This window comes from Panthera uncia, chromosome B4 (genome assembly GCF_023721935.1).
Source record: "Panthera uncia isolate 11264 chromosome B4, Puncia_PCG_1.0, whole genome shotgun sequence".
In the NCBI taxonomy this organism is placed as follows: domain Eukaryota; kingdom Metazoa; phylum Chordata; class Mammalia; order Carnivora; family Felidae; genus Panthera; species Panthera uncia.
Window position 1 is genome coordinate 91220010 of NC_064809.1, and position 16571 is coordinate 91236580.

General features: G+C 43.0%; 1 protein-coding gene across 1 annotated transcript; it reads left to right on the plus strand.

Annotated features, from left to right (window-relative positions):
- The first annotated feature begins 659 nt into the window (after nt 1-659).
- On the plus strand, nt 660-16306 carry SLC35E3 (solute carrier family 35 member E3). The gene is made up of 5 exons (XM_049625940.1): nt 660-1258; nt 2121-2231; nt 6120-6278; nt 9265-9347; nt 14247-16306. The coding sequence occupies exons 1-5, from the start codon at nt 857-859 to the stop codon at nt 14431-14433; spliced, it is 942 nt and encodes a 313-aa protein (XP_049481897.1). The 5' UTR covers nt 660-856; the 3' UTR covers nt 14434-16306.
- The last annotated feature ends 265 nt before the right edge of the window (nt 16307-16571 follow it).

The following is a 16571-nucleotide window of genomic DNA, read 5'->3' on the forward strand; positions in this document are numbered from 1 at the left end:
CTAATCAAGGGACAAAGAAAACCCAAATGCATAGCTTTTAGAATAAGTGATAGAACAACAGATGAAATAAATTTCAAATATGTTAGATTACTATATAAAACTCTAACCAAGTATATTAGGACATTTAAGCTAAACGGGCAGTTTTCTAGAACAATTAAAAGGCCAAACATTGATCCAAAAAGAAGAAAATCTTAATAGTGTACTAACCATGAGTTTACGAGAGTTCATCATATTGTCTACTTTTTTGTATGTTTTGATTTTTAAAATAAAATGTTTAAAAACATGCTTTCAAAAAGTAATTCTTCCCCCTCTCTGGCCATGACTACATTTGCTCAGCACCTGTCTCATACATAAACCGGCCGATAGCGTGTGCACTCCACTAACTTGAGAGCAGCTGTCTAGCAAGTAAATCAAATGACACACAGGAAATGTCCAACCCCAAGAGAGAGGTCCCATATTCACCCAACCAGAGTCCAAGTTAAGGGACCAAGCAAATAAGGGACCGAGAAAGCAATTTTCCCTCACGCAGAGCCCAACGCGCCTGCGCAGGGTAGAGACTGCTCCGCCCACACCTCGGGGACGGAAGCACTGGAGCCCCGAACCACGTGGTCGCGAGCGGAGGTGGGCGGGGCGCGCGGGACGTGCTGCCGCGTCGTCACCAGCTGAATGGGCGGCGGCGGAGCATGTGTGTGTGTGGCTGAGGCTGCTGCTCGCCAGGGACGCGGAGAGTGCATGCCTCTCCCGGGTCGGACCGTGAAGCCGGCGAGGACGTGGAGGCAGCGGAGGAGGGGAAGAGCAGCCGGAGACAGACTGGCATCCCTCTCGGGAGCTTAAGGGCCCCGGCTCGGCCGGGGTTATGGCATCGCTTGCGGACCGAATGCGAGGCAACGGGCGCATCGCCGCTGGGCTCCTGCTTAACCTGCTGGTGTCCATCTGCATCGTGTTCCTAAACAAATGGATCTATGTGCACCACGGCTTCCCTAACATGAGCCTGACCCTGGTGCACTTCGTGGTCACCTGGCTGGGCTTGTACATCTGCCAGAAACTGGACATCTTTGCCCCCAAGAGTCTGCCGCCTTCCAAACTCCTCCTCCTGGCCCTCAGCTTCTGTGGCTTCGTGGTCTTCACCAATCTCTCTCTGCAGAACAACACCATAGGCACCTATCAGCTGGCCAAGGCCATGACCACGCCGGTCATCATAGTCATCCAGACCCTGTGCTACAAGAAAACCTTCTCTACCAAAATACAGCTCACGCTGGTGAGTAGCTTTAGCTTCGCAAGGCGCACCTCTAGCAACCTACCTCCTGGATCGTCTTTCTCCCCGGGAAATTTGAATGTTTAACCTTGCGCCAAGCTCTTTCCAGTCATCTTGAAATGCACAGATGAGTCATCTGTGAGTTTGTGAACTTCAGGCTTATTTGGGAGAGGTGAAAAAAGTCATCTTGGCACTCTGTTGGGCTCTTAGCCCAGAAGAGTGTGCTTGTGTGAGCTTTAGTAACTGCTGTTTGATGGAAATCCTTAAATGCTGTGATTGGTAAGAAAAGAACGCTGCATTACATTATGCAATTCAGTGTATTGGAATATCTGCAAAATCTCAAACTGAAAAACGGCCCTCCTTCGACCCAGGGGATTCAAGCCATGTATGAATTAACGTTAAGGGTTCAGCATAAAACATGTCTCCGAATATGTCTGCAGGGAGATACTGCAGAGGTTTCTGTGTCTTTAAATAAGAGAACATACTTTTAGCACTTAATGACTTACAGTGTTTAAATTCTTAATGCTTTTGCTATACGTTCATGCTTATATGTTGTTTAGACGCTAGTTTTGGGGGTCTGTTTACTCCTATGTGCATGCACGTTGTGTGCCTTTGTTGCAGTTTGCAATGTATTGATTCATTTTACCCGGAATTTTAAATAGAATTAAATATGAACATAAATATAGAATTCACATATTTCACTTTGAGGAAATCGGTTTAACTGTTTTTTTCAGATGGAAAAAAAAATTACAGAGGTTGTTTCCCAGTGATGCTTTTATGATTAACTTTGTAAGACAACATGAAAGGAATACTAAATTTGTGTCTCATGAATTTAATCTGAACATTTACCTCTTTTTCTTTACAGATTCCTATAACTTTAGGTGTAATCCTAAATTCTTATTACGATGTGAAGTTTAATTTCCTTGGAATGGTGTTTGCTGCTCTTGGTGTTTTAGTTACATCCCTTTATCAAGTGGTTGGTAATTTTTTTTTTCTTTATGTGCCTTTTTAGCAGATTTCATAAATTTTGAAGCTGTATCCCAAGGTTTAGAAAATACAGTATAGAGACAATAGACTGTTGGGAAGAAAGCCTAATTGCATAAATTGGCTCAAGGTGAAGAGAAGAAAGGAGACAGAGAAACTTGGGTGTGATGCTCACCAAATACCTACCTACCTGGTGTAAGTGTATAATACCCATGCTTGACAGTCTGAGTTTGGGGTGATGCTATACTATCATCTGGGAAATCTTTACAAAATGAGTAGGAAGACTTTGTTCTTGAGACCGAGATCATTGGTTAAATTTATGATTGACTCTTTAATTATTAAGATTGCTGTGAAGGAATGAGTACATTTCCGAAATTTGAGCAGGAGAGGAAAATTTCAGATTTATAAATCTTTGTCTCAGAACATACGCTGCTGTTACAACTTGTATATCAGCTCCCAATAATTTGTCTCTCTCAGTATTTTATAGTATATACTATATAATTTATAGTATATATATATGGGTATTTCCCTTCTTGTACTATAGCAGCACAGTGCGTTGCCTTTAGCAGGCGTTCATTAAAAATTTGTGCATGGATTCACTTACTTCATTACCATAAAGTCTCAACAAGTATGTTTTTTGTTTCTTGTACAGTGGGGAAAAATAACTTGGTGTAGGGCTCAGCGAAACAGTATTTTCTCTATACTGGAAACCTTGGCCTGGAGATTCTGGGTGAGCCTGCATGGGGAGTCAGAGCCAAAATGTGTAACCGGTTTTACCTTTTTCGCATATGTCTGCTGGTTATAAACTAAGGCATTTCTTGTTATGAATGTTGGAAGTTTACTAACACAGCCTTAGCATATGAAGCTTTCTAGTACTGATCATTTCAGAAATACTGTTATGTGAAAATTCTGGGGTTGAGGACATTTGTAAGTGGCAAGAAGCGGTGTTAACAAGAGACCAGTGGCACGAAAGGAAAGAGCACCCACTCAGTGTTGTCACTGGTCGCCAGGATACTGTGTCTTTCACTACAGAGAGTAATCAGAGGAAGTTCGGCTTTGTGCTCTAAGAAGGTTGTATTTAGGTATACTTCAGTGAGCTTAAATTTTGTTACTAGAAACAGTGAACATTCCTATTCATCCTTTTTGTTAAACTGATTTTGTGTGGCCCAGGAAGGATTAAATGTTTATTAAATATAGCAAGGAATTTTATTTATCGAACATCAGAATTTCTTACATTCCTTATATGTAATTTCAGTTCAGAGTATTAAGTGTCCCTGCCAATATGACCATTTTTGTTCCCACAAGTCTCAAAATTGCTACAGATTAGAACCAAAGGATTCTGTATCTCTCAGGCGCATATTTGAAATGGGATTGACCAAGGAATGATTGTTCACAGACTAATAGGCAGAGTTTTCTATTATTAGTAAACAGTACATGTACTGTTAAGGAATAGGTATATTCCCCCAGAAATTCATTTTAAAGTTGTTTCCCATTGTATCCAGGTGTAATCTCTAAGCTATTTCTGCCTTTACTGCTAGGGCATTGGAGTTAAAAGGGGCATAGGAGTTAAAAGATGAGTGATTGGGTATTAGCTTTAGTTGCAGAAAGGCTCACTTATTCAGCAGACATTTCTTTTGCTTGTTGCTCGAAGATAACAAAGATGAAAAACAGCTGTAATGCAGCATGGTAGAAACACATGTAGACAGCTGATCGCAAGTAGGATAGCTCAGGATGTGAGGAAGGTTCTGAGGAACACCAGAGAGGAAGTGGCTGTTCTTCAAGGGGGTGGTGAGGTAAGACTTTATGGACAAGTTAACGATTGAAATGGAAGGGCCCACAGGAATCTGCTGAGCAGAGAAATACAGCAGACGTCTTTCTTTGCGGTGATGTGTGAAAGTACAGAGCATTTTTGGAGAACTTGATTTATTTGGTGAGACTCTTGTTGCGTTGTGGAAGGACAAAGTCTAGGGGCGGATGAGACCAGATGGCACAGTCTTGAATGTCATGCGCTTTATCCTGCAGGGGCCAGGAAAGGGGCTTAGATAGGGGAGTGACTTGACCGTCCCCTGTACTTGAGAAAATTAACTCCGGTGGCAGTGAAGGGTGAGTAGGAGGGGGACAAAGGGTGAAGGCAGAGCAATTAGGAAGCTCTTCGTGGCTCAGGAGGAAGACAGGAAGGCGCTGAACAGACAGTGGTAGTTGATAGAGACCCCAGAAGCCTTTTGGAGAAGGAATCAGCAGGACCTGACCGAATGTGGAATGACGAAAGTAAGGAGTCTCATCCTTGGGGGAGATTATGTCTTTAATTATGGGAGCAACACAGGAGGAGCTAATTTGGGGAAGTGAGTACTGAGCTGCTTTTAAAACAGTCCCTGCAGATTGTGTGAGTTAAGGCGTCCGGGCAAGCTGTGGAAGTTTGAGCACGCCCTGAGAAGGAGGTCAGAGCTGGAGAGGTCTTCGGGTGTCAGTGACGTCAGTCAGGGAGATAAAAGAGAAAAAAGGCCAGACATCTACCTTAAGAATAGTAAATGGAGGAAGAGGTAAGTGAGTGCAAACCAGAAGTCAAGTTCTTCCACGAGAAACCTGTCAGGTCTGTCGAGAGCCCCCACAGGAAGAAGGCAGAGGGGTAACCATTGGGTGTGGCTGTTGGAGGTGTGTGCCCTTTGGGAGAGCAGTTTCATTCACGGTGGGCAGAAGCCAGGGTGCACTGCAGTGAGGGAAAGTGGAGGCCCTGAGAGTTACCACCCTTCCAGGCGGTTCAATGTCAGAGACATGCAGCTGCCTCGTGAGGTTGCTAAAAGAACCGAGGAGCGGGCATCCATGCTCTGCACTCATTTTTGCTCTCTGCAGCACCCCCGGGAGCGGGCAGCAGAAGAATCGATTCTTTGTCCTTCATATTCACAGAAGACTCTTAGTTGAGGCTGGCAGGGGTATGTTTCAAATTTCCTGCTCTTCTATTTTTGTCTTGGTGAATTTCTATAGACTTCGCGTTTGTGTAACAGGATACCCAGATCTACAGGAAAAAGAATTATGTAGGAGTAGTTATTCAAAAGCCTGGCTGTTCTCTGCCAGATCTTATTCAAACGGTCTTGTCAAGCTTTCTTGAAAGTCTCCTTTTTATTCATATTTGTGCAACATTTTGAGGGCTGATGGGATCTGAGGTTTCGAGGTGTTGGTTCTCCTGAATGATGAAGTCTTTGAAAAGGGTTTGTGACTATCTAATTTCTTCCAGTGCATCAGTGCGAGATTAGCCACAGAAAAATCTGTCATCGAGAGGAAAATTCCTTCTGCCATTGATTGGGTTTTCTAAAGTGGATGAAAAGACCTCACATACTTTTCTAGCTACACACACTGGCAGCCACCTGGGGCAGCTGAGGTTTCTGTCAATCCCTAGTTAGTCTGCCCTGCCCACCCCCCATCTTCTCTTGCCTGGGGTGGGGGTGGGGCAGTTTTAGAAAGAAATGAAGTCTAGCACTGTATTTCCGGTTCCTGCTTATCACCTAAATCTCCATTCCCGTCTCTTTCCCAAGATCTCTGATACTCCTGGGCCCCTGCGTGCATTCATTGATTCCCCCCATTTACTAGGGCCAGCAGGGAAGAGAGGACTCTTTTTTCTCTCTCTTCAAAGCTGAGAAGAAAACAGATTGTCACATACTGAATTTGTAAAGCTCCTTTCATCCAGGGTGCTTAAAGGACATTCGTATATATTATTGATCTTTGGCATCAAGTAGAATAATCAGGGGTTTCCTCTTCCCCGAGCACCACCCCCCCCCCCAACCCGCCCCGCCAGGTCCCCATCCTTGTGACTAGAGTTGCATCATTTGTTTACTAAGTGATGCTATTTTTTTCTATCTAACTTGTTTTGTCTCCTAATTTTCAGTGGGTAGGAGCCAAACAGCATGAATTGCAAGTGAACTCAATGCAGCTGTTGTACTACCAGGCTCCGATGTCCTCCGCCATGTTACTGGTGGCTGTGCCCTTCTTTGAGCCCGTGTTTGGAGAAGGGGGAATATTTGGCCCCTGGTCAGTTTCTGCTTTGGTAAGTTCTAATTGTTATGGTGCCTAAGAACCAAGATAATCCTCCCTTTGCTATTAAGTGTGATTTTTAGTTTTCAGAGCATGATCTCAGAGCCGTTCTCACATTTATCTGTATAATCACCCTTTAAGGGAAGCAAGCTAAGGATTATTTTTTAGATGAAGAAACCAAGGCACTGTGTGTGTGTGTTCATATACATGGTTTCATGGATTCCTTCTCGCCAGCCCTCCTCCCCGTACACATTCCACACTTCATTCCTGGTCCCTGCCCCTTGAGGTGAGTCAGGTTAACATTCTAGTGTGTGTTCTTCCGTATTTTTCTCTGTGTTGTACATACCCATGTAAACACAATACACACACACCTGTATAAACATAAATTACACATTTGTTTCTTTTACAAAAGTGGGATCATAACATAAATAATTTTCTGCATCTTGCTTTTCCCACTTAATATCTCATGCAGATCTCTCCAGCTCATTCTTTTTAGTGTCTACAAAATAGATCTAGTTCTTGACCACTATGAACAGTGTTGTAGTAAACATCCTTACACGTATGTCTTCAGGAACTGGTACTTTTTCCCTTTGGAATAGAGTCCCAAGAGTAGAATTGCCAGATCAAAGGGATATGCACTTTGGGGACATTTTAAGTTAGAAAGTATAGTCTCCCTGCTTAGGGAAGGAATTTCTGCCTCCCACAACTTTAACCTTTGGAACACTGTCAGTGGAAAAGTCTTGTTTGTTGGTGCTGGTAACTTATCAAACTTGGATAGCCCTTACTCTGTTCCAAGAACTATTCCAACACTTTGCAAATATTAACTTATTTAATCCTCACATTTTATTTTTTTAATCTACTTTATTTGGATACTATTATTATCCTCATATTTAGGATATAGGATGAGGAAGCTGAGGGACAGAGTTAAGGAGCTGACTCAAGATCCCACAGCCAGTAGGCGGAGCCAGAGCCTGAGTCCAGGCATGCTAGCTCCAGAACCCCTGTTCTTAAGTGCTCTGCTTTGCTCCCTGTGAGCAGAATGCCAGTTATTTCAAGTGCGTAGACTCTGGCATATAACCTTTCTTCCACAGTAGAAATCCCTTGACCATCCCTCAGATAATATTTCCTTTTAATTTAGTTCTAGCCATCTTGGTTACCTGCTTTTCAAATTTAGTGCAGCTTAGAGACCTTAAACTAGAAGGAGGGGGTCTTATGCAATAGACCCTCTGACAGATTCAAAACAGAGAAAAGCAGCAGGAAGTCCCTCCCTCCCCAAAAGTCAGAGGAACTAAGACCATAGCAGTTGCAGTCCATTTAATATGAAAAAGTCACTTTCATTCCTTAATGTCCCTAGAAGGCATCATTGCCTCAAAGTAAAGCATGCAATTGTGTTTTTAATGATATGCCAAGTCATCAAGAATTATGTAACATTCTGTCAACTCAATAAAATTAACAATGGTATATTTCTAGAAGGATTTTTTAAGAAGCCCTAGTAGCCTAATGGATAAGGCATTGGCCTCCTAGAAGCAGTTTTTAAAATCTTTAGTGAACAAGGTTCTCTTAGTTGAAAATGTAACAGACCTCACTGTTGTAAAACTAATGAGGTATTACTGTTTTTACCTAAATAGGACACAAATCCAGCTCCTTTAGTCCTGACCGCAGTGATCTAAAAACTGATAAAAGCCCCAGGGGACAGAAGGAATCTTCAAATACGACATGTTTTCTTTGGAATGTAGATTTCTTACATTCCACAGAAAATGTTTTATCTAAATTCTCTTATTTTAGAAATAGAAAATGACTTTATAACTCTTTAAATACAATTGTGGGAAAGGTTTGGACAGATGTCCTATGTGCATACAGTGGTACAACCACTTTGTCCCCCGTCCTCAGCCGGGTTGGCTTATTCACATCCCATGCACAGCCTTGTGTTCTCATGCCTCTGTGCTTTGGCCCCTACTGTTCCCTCTGCTTGGGACCCTACCACTACTTCTGCCTCTAATCTGTACGTACATTCAAGATCCAAACAGTCGTTCCCTATCCCAGCCCCAAATGACATCTGTCTAGAGATTCATATAAAACCTGTCGTGTGTTTGCCTGGCAACGCTCAAGACTTTTCTATTTCCAGAGCTCACTCTCTTTCATGTGGTTATAGAGGTAGCCTAGCAGAGTCGGTTACCAACAGAGACTTTAGAATCAGGCTGCCCTGGCCTTAAATCTCAGCCCTACCACTTACTGTCTGTGTGATCGAAGGCCAGTCACTTTTCTTCTCTGTGTTCATCTGTAAAAAGGGATGGTATTTACTACCTCATGGGCATTTGTGAGGGTTAAATGAATTAATATATGTAAAACATTTAGGACAATTCTTGGCATGTAGTGAGTACTATGTAAGCGTAAGCTATGATTATCATGGTTTTTATTATGTCCTCAAGTGGTTTCTGAGCTCTTTGAAGACAAGACCCTACTCTGTTCCTCAGAAGGTGTGGCCTAGCTTCATAGATACTCAATGAATTCTTAGCGATTTAATTTAAATAAGAATATACATGAGCTATTAACTAGAAAAATCTCTGGAAAGGATATGTGCAAAGGTATTAACAGTGGTGGGTAGTTAGGATTGTAAGAAGTCCTTATGTGCTTTTTGCTTATCTTTGTTTTCTGATTTTTCTATAAGCAGTCTGTATTACTTTTATAACTAGAAATTATTACAGAATAATTTTTCTTCAGATGGATAAGAAAAATGAACCTGGAAATTCACATTCAGAGGCAGGATGTTACTGGAGAATTTTCCATTGCGTTTTGTAGACAAAATTACATTTCTGAATACTATTCATTCTGCTATTTTACCCTCCGTTCTTGTTGTCTCCAAAATGGATTCTTTTAAAAATCTTGTTCTAATGGTTGTCATTTACATTTTTAGAAATGCCTAACAAAGTGTATTTTTACTAGGTGACTATAATGATCGCAACTGCTTTACATGAATAATTCTTTGGGTTTGTTTGTAGCTTATGGTGCTGCTGTCTGGAGTAATAGCTTTCATGGTGAACTTATCAATTTATTGGATCATTGGGAACACTTCACCAGTCACGTATCCTTTTCCTAGTAACTTACAAATGCATCATCTTCTATTTTCTAAAACTCTGTCACATTCGTTTCCTTCTAGGAGTCTTGCACTAACTATTGCGTGGCCTACTTTGAGTAGATAGACTTATCTTTAGTCTTTTACCGTATCTTTCCACTCTGGACTCTATGGAAACTTAAAGAAATGTGAGCTGGGGAAATGTGTTAGTTTTCTGTATCATGAATGCTTTTGAATTTTCTTAAGTAGTAAGTGACCTTTTCCCTTATCAAAATTAACATGGAGCACCAATCCTTGCACATAGTGGAGTTCAATAAATATTTGTTGAGTGAATAATGGACTGGACACCAGGTTTTAAAATCACTTTTCAGTCTCTTTGGTAATAAAGTAGGGGTACAGCTAATCCAAAAACAAAAGATAATTTCAGACCATTGACATCTGACTTTGGAACCTGTTTTTGTACTTACTTGGATATTGGTGTGCCTGTTTTTCTCAATATTACTTTCAATCAAGAAATGAATCAGGCCTTGAAGAAGTGAATCTGAATGACTAGCATTTTGCTTGTAGTTCTGTTTCTCTTCTCATTTATCTCTGCCTCCACTCTTTTTTAAAAAAATTTTTTTTAATGTGTGGTTTTTTGTTTTTTGGGTTTTTTTTGAGAGAGAGAGACAGAGCAAGCAGTGGAGGGACAGAGACAGAGGGAGACACTGAATCAGAAGTAGGCTTCAGGCTTTGAGCTATCAGCACAGAGCCCGACGTGGGGCTCAAACCCACAGACCACGAGATCATGACCTGAGCTGAAGTCGGCCACTCAACCAACTGAGCCACCCTGGCGCCCCCCTCTGCCTCCACTCTTAAGCAGATGCAAAGAAAGATTTCCCCAGGGGCACCTGGGTCACTCAGTCAGTGAAGCATCTGACTCTTGATTTCTGCTCAGGTCATGATCTCACAGTTTGTCAGTTCGAGCCCCATGTCAGGCTCTGCACTGACAGTGCAGAGCCGGTTTGGGATTCTATCCCTCCCTCTCTCTGTGCCTCTCCACCATGTTCTCTCTCTCAAGAAATAAACTTTTTAAAAAGTCTTAAAAAAACAATTTACTGAAAAAAAAAAAAGGATTTCCCCAAATGAGAGAGGTAGTTTAGTAACGTTATGTCCAAGTGTGCTGATTGATTTAAATGAGTGAACACTGAGATGCCAGCAAAGTAAAAAAGCAACATATTTACCAACTATCAATAAATACCAACAAGTTATAATAAGAATTATATTTTTATTTTCATTTTAATGTTTTATTTGTTTTTGAGAGCACGCAAGCGGGGGAGGCACAGAGAGAGAGGGAGACGGAAGATCCAAAGTGGGGTCTGCACTGATAGCAGAGAGCCTGATGCGGGGCTCGAACTCATGAACCGTGACCTCATGACCTAAGCCAAAGTCAGATTCTCAACCGACTGAGCCACCCAGGTGCCCTAAGAATAATATTTTTGAAGAACCAACACTAAATAAATATTTCTTTGTACCAGGCACTGTTAGAAAGAAACACCTAAGGTGTATTAGGCATCACACTCTCAAAGCAGCTCTGTGAGTTAAATTCTATCATTTTATGTTGTAAAGGCGGAAACGGAGGTGCAGAGAGGTTAAATAACTCACTGACAGTCATATGTGTAGTATTCAGATTTGAACCCATGGCAGTCTAGTCCCAGAACTTGTGCACCATGCTGCCAAATCAAGGCATTCGATGATGTGCCCTGGTTTAAGAACATTCATTCATTCAACAAATATTTATTGAACAATTCACTGTAAACCATGCATTGACTTAGTAAGTATTTACATGATGGCATATGTACTCTATGTTCGGCACTGGAGGTACTGTGGTGAACCAAATAGACAAAACTCTTTGTTCTCACAGGTTTCAATTCTGGCGAGGAAGACTATAAACAAGAAAATATTTAACATACCCATCTAGAGCGTTAGATTGTGCTAAGTGCCGAGGAGAAAAAGTAGAGCCGGAAAGAGGATCCAAAATGCTGGGGACTGGGTTGCAACCTCGGAGGGGGTAGTCAGGAAGGCATCTACAGAAGGGGGACTTGTAAATGAAAACCCAAAGGAAGTGAAGTCGCCCCATGCAGATTGGGATGAAGAGTGTTCCCGGTGGTGAGAGGCCCTGGGGAAACAAGGAAGCCTTGTAGAGTGGCAGCAGGAAGAGTACAGGGCGGAGAATAGTAAGGCTCTGAGAGGAACCGGGCGCCGGGCTGAGCAGAGCTTTTACATACAGACTGTGACTGTGACTTTTACATACAGACCGGGTGAGATGGGAAGCTGTGGGCGCTTGGAGCAGGAAAATGACGTGATTTTACTTATGTTCTAATAGGATCAGTCTGGGATGCTGTGTTGAGAACGGACTGAAGCACGGTTTTTCAGACTCAGTGCTGTTGACCTTGGGGGTTGGACAGTCCTTTGTGGCAGAGGCCTGTCCTACACATTGTAAGATGTCTAGCAGCGTCCTGGCTTCTACCCGCTAGATGCCCCAAGTATGACGGCCGAAAATGTGTCTGGACCTTTCTGGTGGCAAAATCACCCCGGTTGAGAACCGCTGCACTAAAAAAGGCAGGAGAAGAAGGGAGCCCAGAGAAGTAATGGTGGTTTGGTACCAGGATGGTAGCAGTGGATATAGTGAGAAGTGATTGGATTCTGGGTATATTTTCCAGTGGCACCAGGAGGTTTTGCTGACAAATTGTGGACAGTATATTGGAGAGGGAGCAGGTTGGCTCACATGGTTTTGGCCCGAGTACCTGGTAGAATGGCGCTGCCGTCAGCTGAAATTGGACAGCCCAAAGGAAGCTTTGGGGTAGCGAGCTGCGGGTAGAACAAGCCTGAGCGTCCAGGATCGAGGTTCTCAGATGCAGATATTCCAGAGAGAGTTGTGTGTCGCGTGTAGATGTTTAAAGCAGTGGGGCTGGTTGAGATTAGCAAGCAAACAAGCAGAAGAAGAACCGCCCAAAGATGGAGTCCCTGGTCGTGTCAGCATTTACTCCTCCACAGATGAGAGGAGCTGGCAGCAGAGGCCGAGGAGGAGCAACCGAAGGAGGGGAGGGAAGTGATTCAGACCCCACGTAAGGAGAAGGGGTCAGCTGTGCCGACAGGCCAAGTCAGGGAAGGCCGGGAATTGAGGAGGGGGCTTGGTAAAGTGGGGGTGCGGACATTCTGACGAGAGCTGGGTGTCAAGGTGAAAACCTGACCGGAGCAGAGAGCAGAATTAGAGAGGGGAATCGGAAATACCAGGTATAGACTGTTCCTTTTTGATTTAATTGATGAATGTATTATTATTATTTTTTTTTACCTCACTGAAGAATTTCTTTAAATTTGCCTCCCCTCCAGTATAAACATCTTCCACAGATCGTGAACTCCTTAAAAAGAGAGGCTGTGGCGTAAGGCAACACTGAGCGTGTTAGAGCCACTGCACTTTGAGATCGTTCATAATGGGCAACGAAGCATGTGTTGTGGTGGTTACAACTAATGTCCTGGGGAAGACCCTCTGCCCTCCAGGATATCACTTCCAGTGGCTCAGGCAGCTGCAGGTACCCTGGCGCGCGGCCTGCGCCCTCCTGCCCAGAAGGAGCTTCCGGGCTGCTTGGCTGGCCCCCCAACGGGGGCCAGAGCCCGGGTTTCGAGGTCAGACAGCTCGAGGGCTGCACGCCCAGACCCACCGCTCCCTGTGCACCTGAGCCGCCTGTGAGTGCTGTCGGCTGTCACCGCCCTCTCTTAGGAATCGGGGGTGATAACATCTACAGCATCAGGCTGCCGGGAGTGTTTGAGAGAATATGCGCCAAGCACCTGGCAGATGTTGACTCTGCATCAGCACTGCTGTTGACAGCTGCTGACACGTGTGGGGCTTGCCACGTGCTGGAAAGTTTGCACACACTCTCTAGTTCGTCCCCTCGGTAGCACTGTGAGGGAGCTTTTATCCATTTCCGTCCTATAGACGCAGAAACTGAGGCACAGAGCACTGGCTGCTTCTGTTAGCATTATCCGAAGAGTCGCGGGGTACACATCAAACCTCTGAACAAATAGTCGTAAAATACGGTAAGAACAACTTTTAAAGGAGTGAGGTGTGTGTGTGTGTGGTCTGTTTTTTAAGGACAGTGATTTGGAAACCCCTAATCCAGCAGCACTTTACTGCTGGCCACGCACCAGACTAGAACATGGGCTTGGAGTTAAATAGACCCGTCCGTGTTTGGACTCCAGCTCTGCCACTTACTAACTCTGTGATCTAAGTTACTTGAAGTCCTTGGGCCCCGACAGTTACAGGACGGGAAGAGTGATACTGTGGTGAAGGTAAATGTCATGCTTAATACAGTGGGGTGACCCACACATCTAGCATAGCGCCTAGCATGTCGTTGGTGCTGGGTCTTACTCCCGATACTGTCCCTGTTTCCCTCCTAAACTTAAGCATACTGGATGTGTTCACCTTGAGTCTGGTCTCCGGGGCCGCCACACCTCCCTTCATGTGCCAAGGGAAGTTTATTAGAAATAGCACTAGGAAATATAAGTGGCTCAGCAGAATATCTTCTCTGTACCTTGTTCTGAATTCCTTTTCCAACCTTATCGTATAGCCCCTTTTCTTTTCTTTTCTTTTGGGAGAGAAAGAGTTGAGGCGCTCTCCTGTCACTGTTGCTGAAGTCTTCTGAAGGAACTAGGATTGATTCAGATTGAAGTTCTCGTTTCTCAGATGGGGGGGCCAATTCAAGCCATGCTCCATGAGGCTCTTCCAGCCACAGGAAGGCTTTGCTTCGTATGTACGTGTGTGCGTGTGTGTGAATATAACATCTAGCTTGCTTTTCCTTCTGTGTGTGTGTGTATGTGAATAGAACAGTCTAGCTTGTTGGGTTTTTTATCCTTATCCACAAACTTCAGCTATAACATGTTCGGACACTTCAAGTTCTGCATCACTTTATTTGGAGGATATGTTTTATTTAAGGATCCATTGTCAATTAATCAGGGTCTTGGCATGTTATGCACGTTATTTGGCATTCTCGCTTATACCCATTTTAAACTCAGTGAACAGGAAGGAAGTAAGAGTAAATTGGTACAGCGTCCTTAATTGGGTTTTGGTGGAGAAAAGAAAGCCACCCCAAGAAGATAAAAGGCGTTAAGTGTGCAAGTTACCTTCAAAGAAGAAGAAAAAATTACATTGCCAAATTTGTTGAATGATGGTTTGCAAGAAGTAACACAAAGGAAATTTTGTTCATAAATACAACTTTCTCTTTTAGAGTACCTCTAAAACAATGGCTTGTGCTTCTTTTCAAGGATTGGTTATATGAAGTCTGTAGGATGGTTTGGTTATACCAAATGAAATACAGGAAATTAAAATTCTATAATAGTGACAAAGGAATCCGTATCACTGTACTACAGAGGTGTCATGGTTTTTAAGTGTTCCAGCCCTTCTGAGGAAGGACACAGAGGACTCCTCTCCTTGCTCGTAGGTGGCCTGCAGTGTGAGCTCTTTTAGAATTTCAGCCAAAATGTGCAAGTCAGAAGTTAAATCCAGCATTTCTGTTTTAGTTGCTTTAGTATAACCTCCTGATCATTTAACTTACAGAAATGAAATATCATTTATAGAAAACAAAGTATAGGAAAGAAGACCATCAGACAAAATCCAATTCTAAAAGCGCTATATTTCTGGTAGAAAATAGATATGAGAAGTTATATGTTATCCAGAAAACCACAGTTGCCACAGGTATTCTCTTATTTCTGAGCTCTCTCTGAGCTCTAGAGACACTATGGGAAGTTAAAAAACAAAATAGCTCCGTGTTGAAACAGTCCAAAGAGAAGATGATGGATGGAATTGAGCAGGTGTCTCCTCCCATTCTCCTGGCCTCTTTGAGCATTTCACTCAAAGAAATGGTTGGTAATTTCCTAATACCACCTCCCTGCTATCACCCCCTACCTACCACATTGGAGGTATCCGTAGAGCTTCCGTTGGCATTGAACTATTTGCAGTGAACTACGTTCGATCTTTCTAAGGTGGCTGAGGAAAATTTTCAGGCGACAAGTCAGGGCAAATAGTGTCCAAACATTTGGCAGAAACTTGGTGAAAATATGAGGGAAGGTTTTAAAGAGAAGCAGAAGAATAATCAATATTTAGCGAGTTCTGCTAGTTTTTAAAGGGATAATTTTCTAAAAAATTAGGTTGCAGGGGAACTACAGGGTTTCCACTTAAGGAAATACAGTGCTACATATTTACTTGCAAAGTGTCTTTCTGCCTTCCAGCTTCTTGACATTGGAGGGTTAAAAGCTGTCATTAATAATGTCTCACAAGAAATTGACTGAGACAGATAACCCCTCTTGTAATAAATGGTTCTTTTAAAAAATATTACTTATAAACGTTAAATGAAAAAACAACTCTTAAGAGGACAAAGAGCCACGTGAATAAAATGTACCTTCTAAGATTTTTTTTTTCCCCTGGCCTGTTTGAAATGAAAAGCCTCACTGAAAATCTATTTTGACAGAATTTTAGTGTATCGGTCCATTAGTTGTGTGACTGGTACGTATGATTTTCTGTTTTTGTTTTAAATATTCTTTGGTTCTGGGGCTCAGTCAGTTGAGCGTTGACTCGTGAGTTCGGCTCAGGTCATGATCCCAGGGTCGTGGGATTGAGCCATGTGTTGGGCTCTGTGCTGAGTGTGGAATCTGCTTGAGAGTCTCTCTCTTCCTCTGCCCCTCTCCCCAGCTTGCACTCTCTCTCTGTCCAAAAATATAAATAAATGAATGAATAGTAAGTATTCTTTGGTTCTCAGTTTCTAAAGATATATTTTATTGTGCTAAGAATTACAAAGCAATTTGTCTTACCAGATGAGCCTTAGGCATTATGTTTGTCTAAGAAATGTTGTCTGTGTGTGTTCAAACCAACATACAATTATTTCCCCAAAGCTGGAGAAAAATATTTCAGCGCTGTGAGGATTATGTGACTTCTTTTTTTTTTTTTTTTAATTTTTTTTTTTTCAACGTTTTTTATTTATTTTTGGGACAGAGAGAGACAGAGCATGAACGGGGGAGGGGCAGAGAGAGAGGGAGACACAGAATCGGAAACAGGCTCCAGGCTCCGAGCCATCAGCCCAGAGCCTGACGCGGGGCTCGAACTCACGGGCCGCGAGATCGTGACCTGGCTGAAGTAGGACGTTTAACCGACTGCGCCACCCAGGCGCCCCGATTATGTGACTTCTGTACACTGACAGCTGA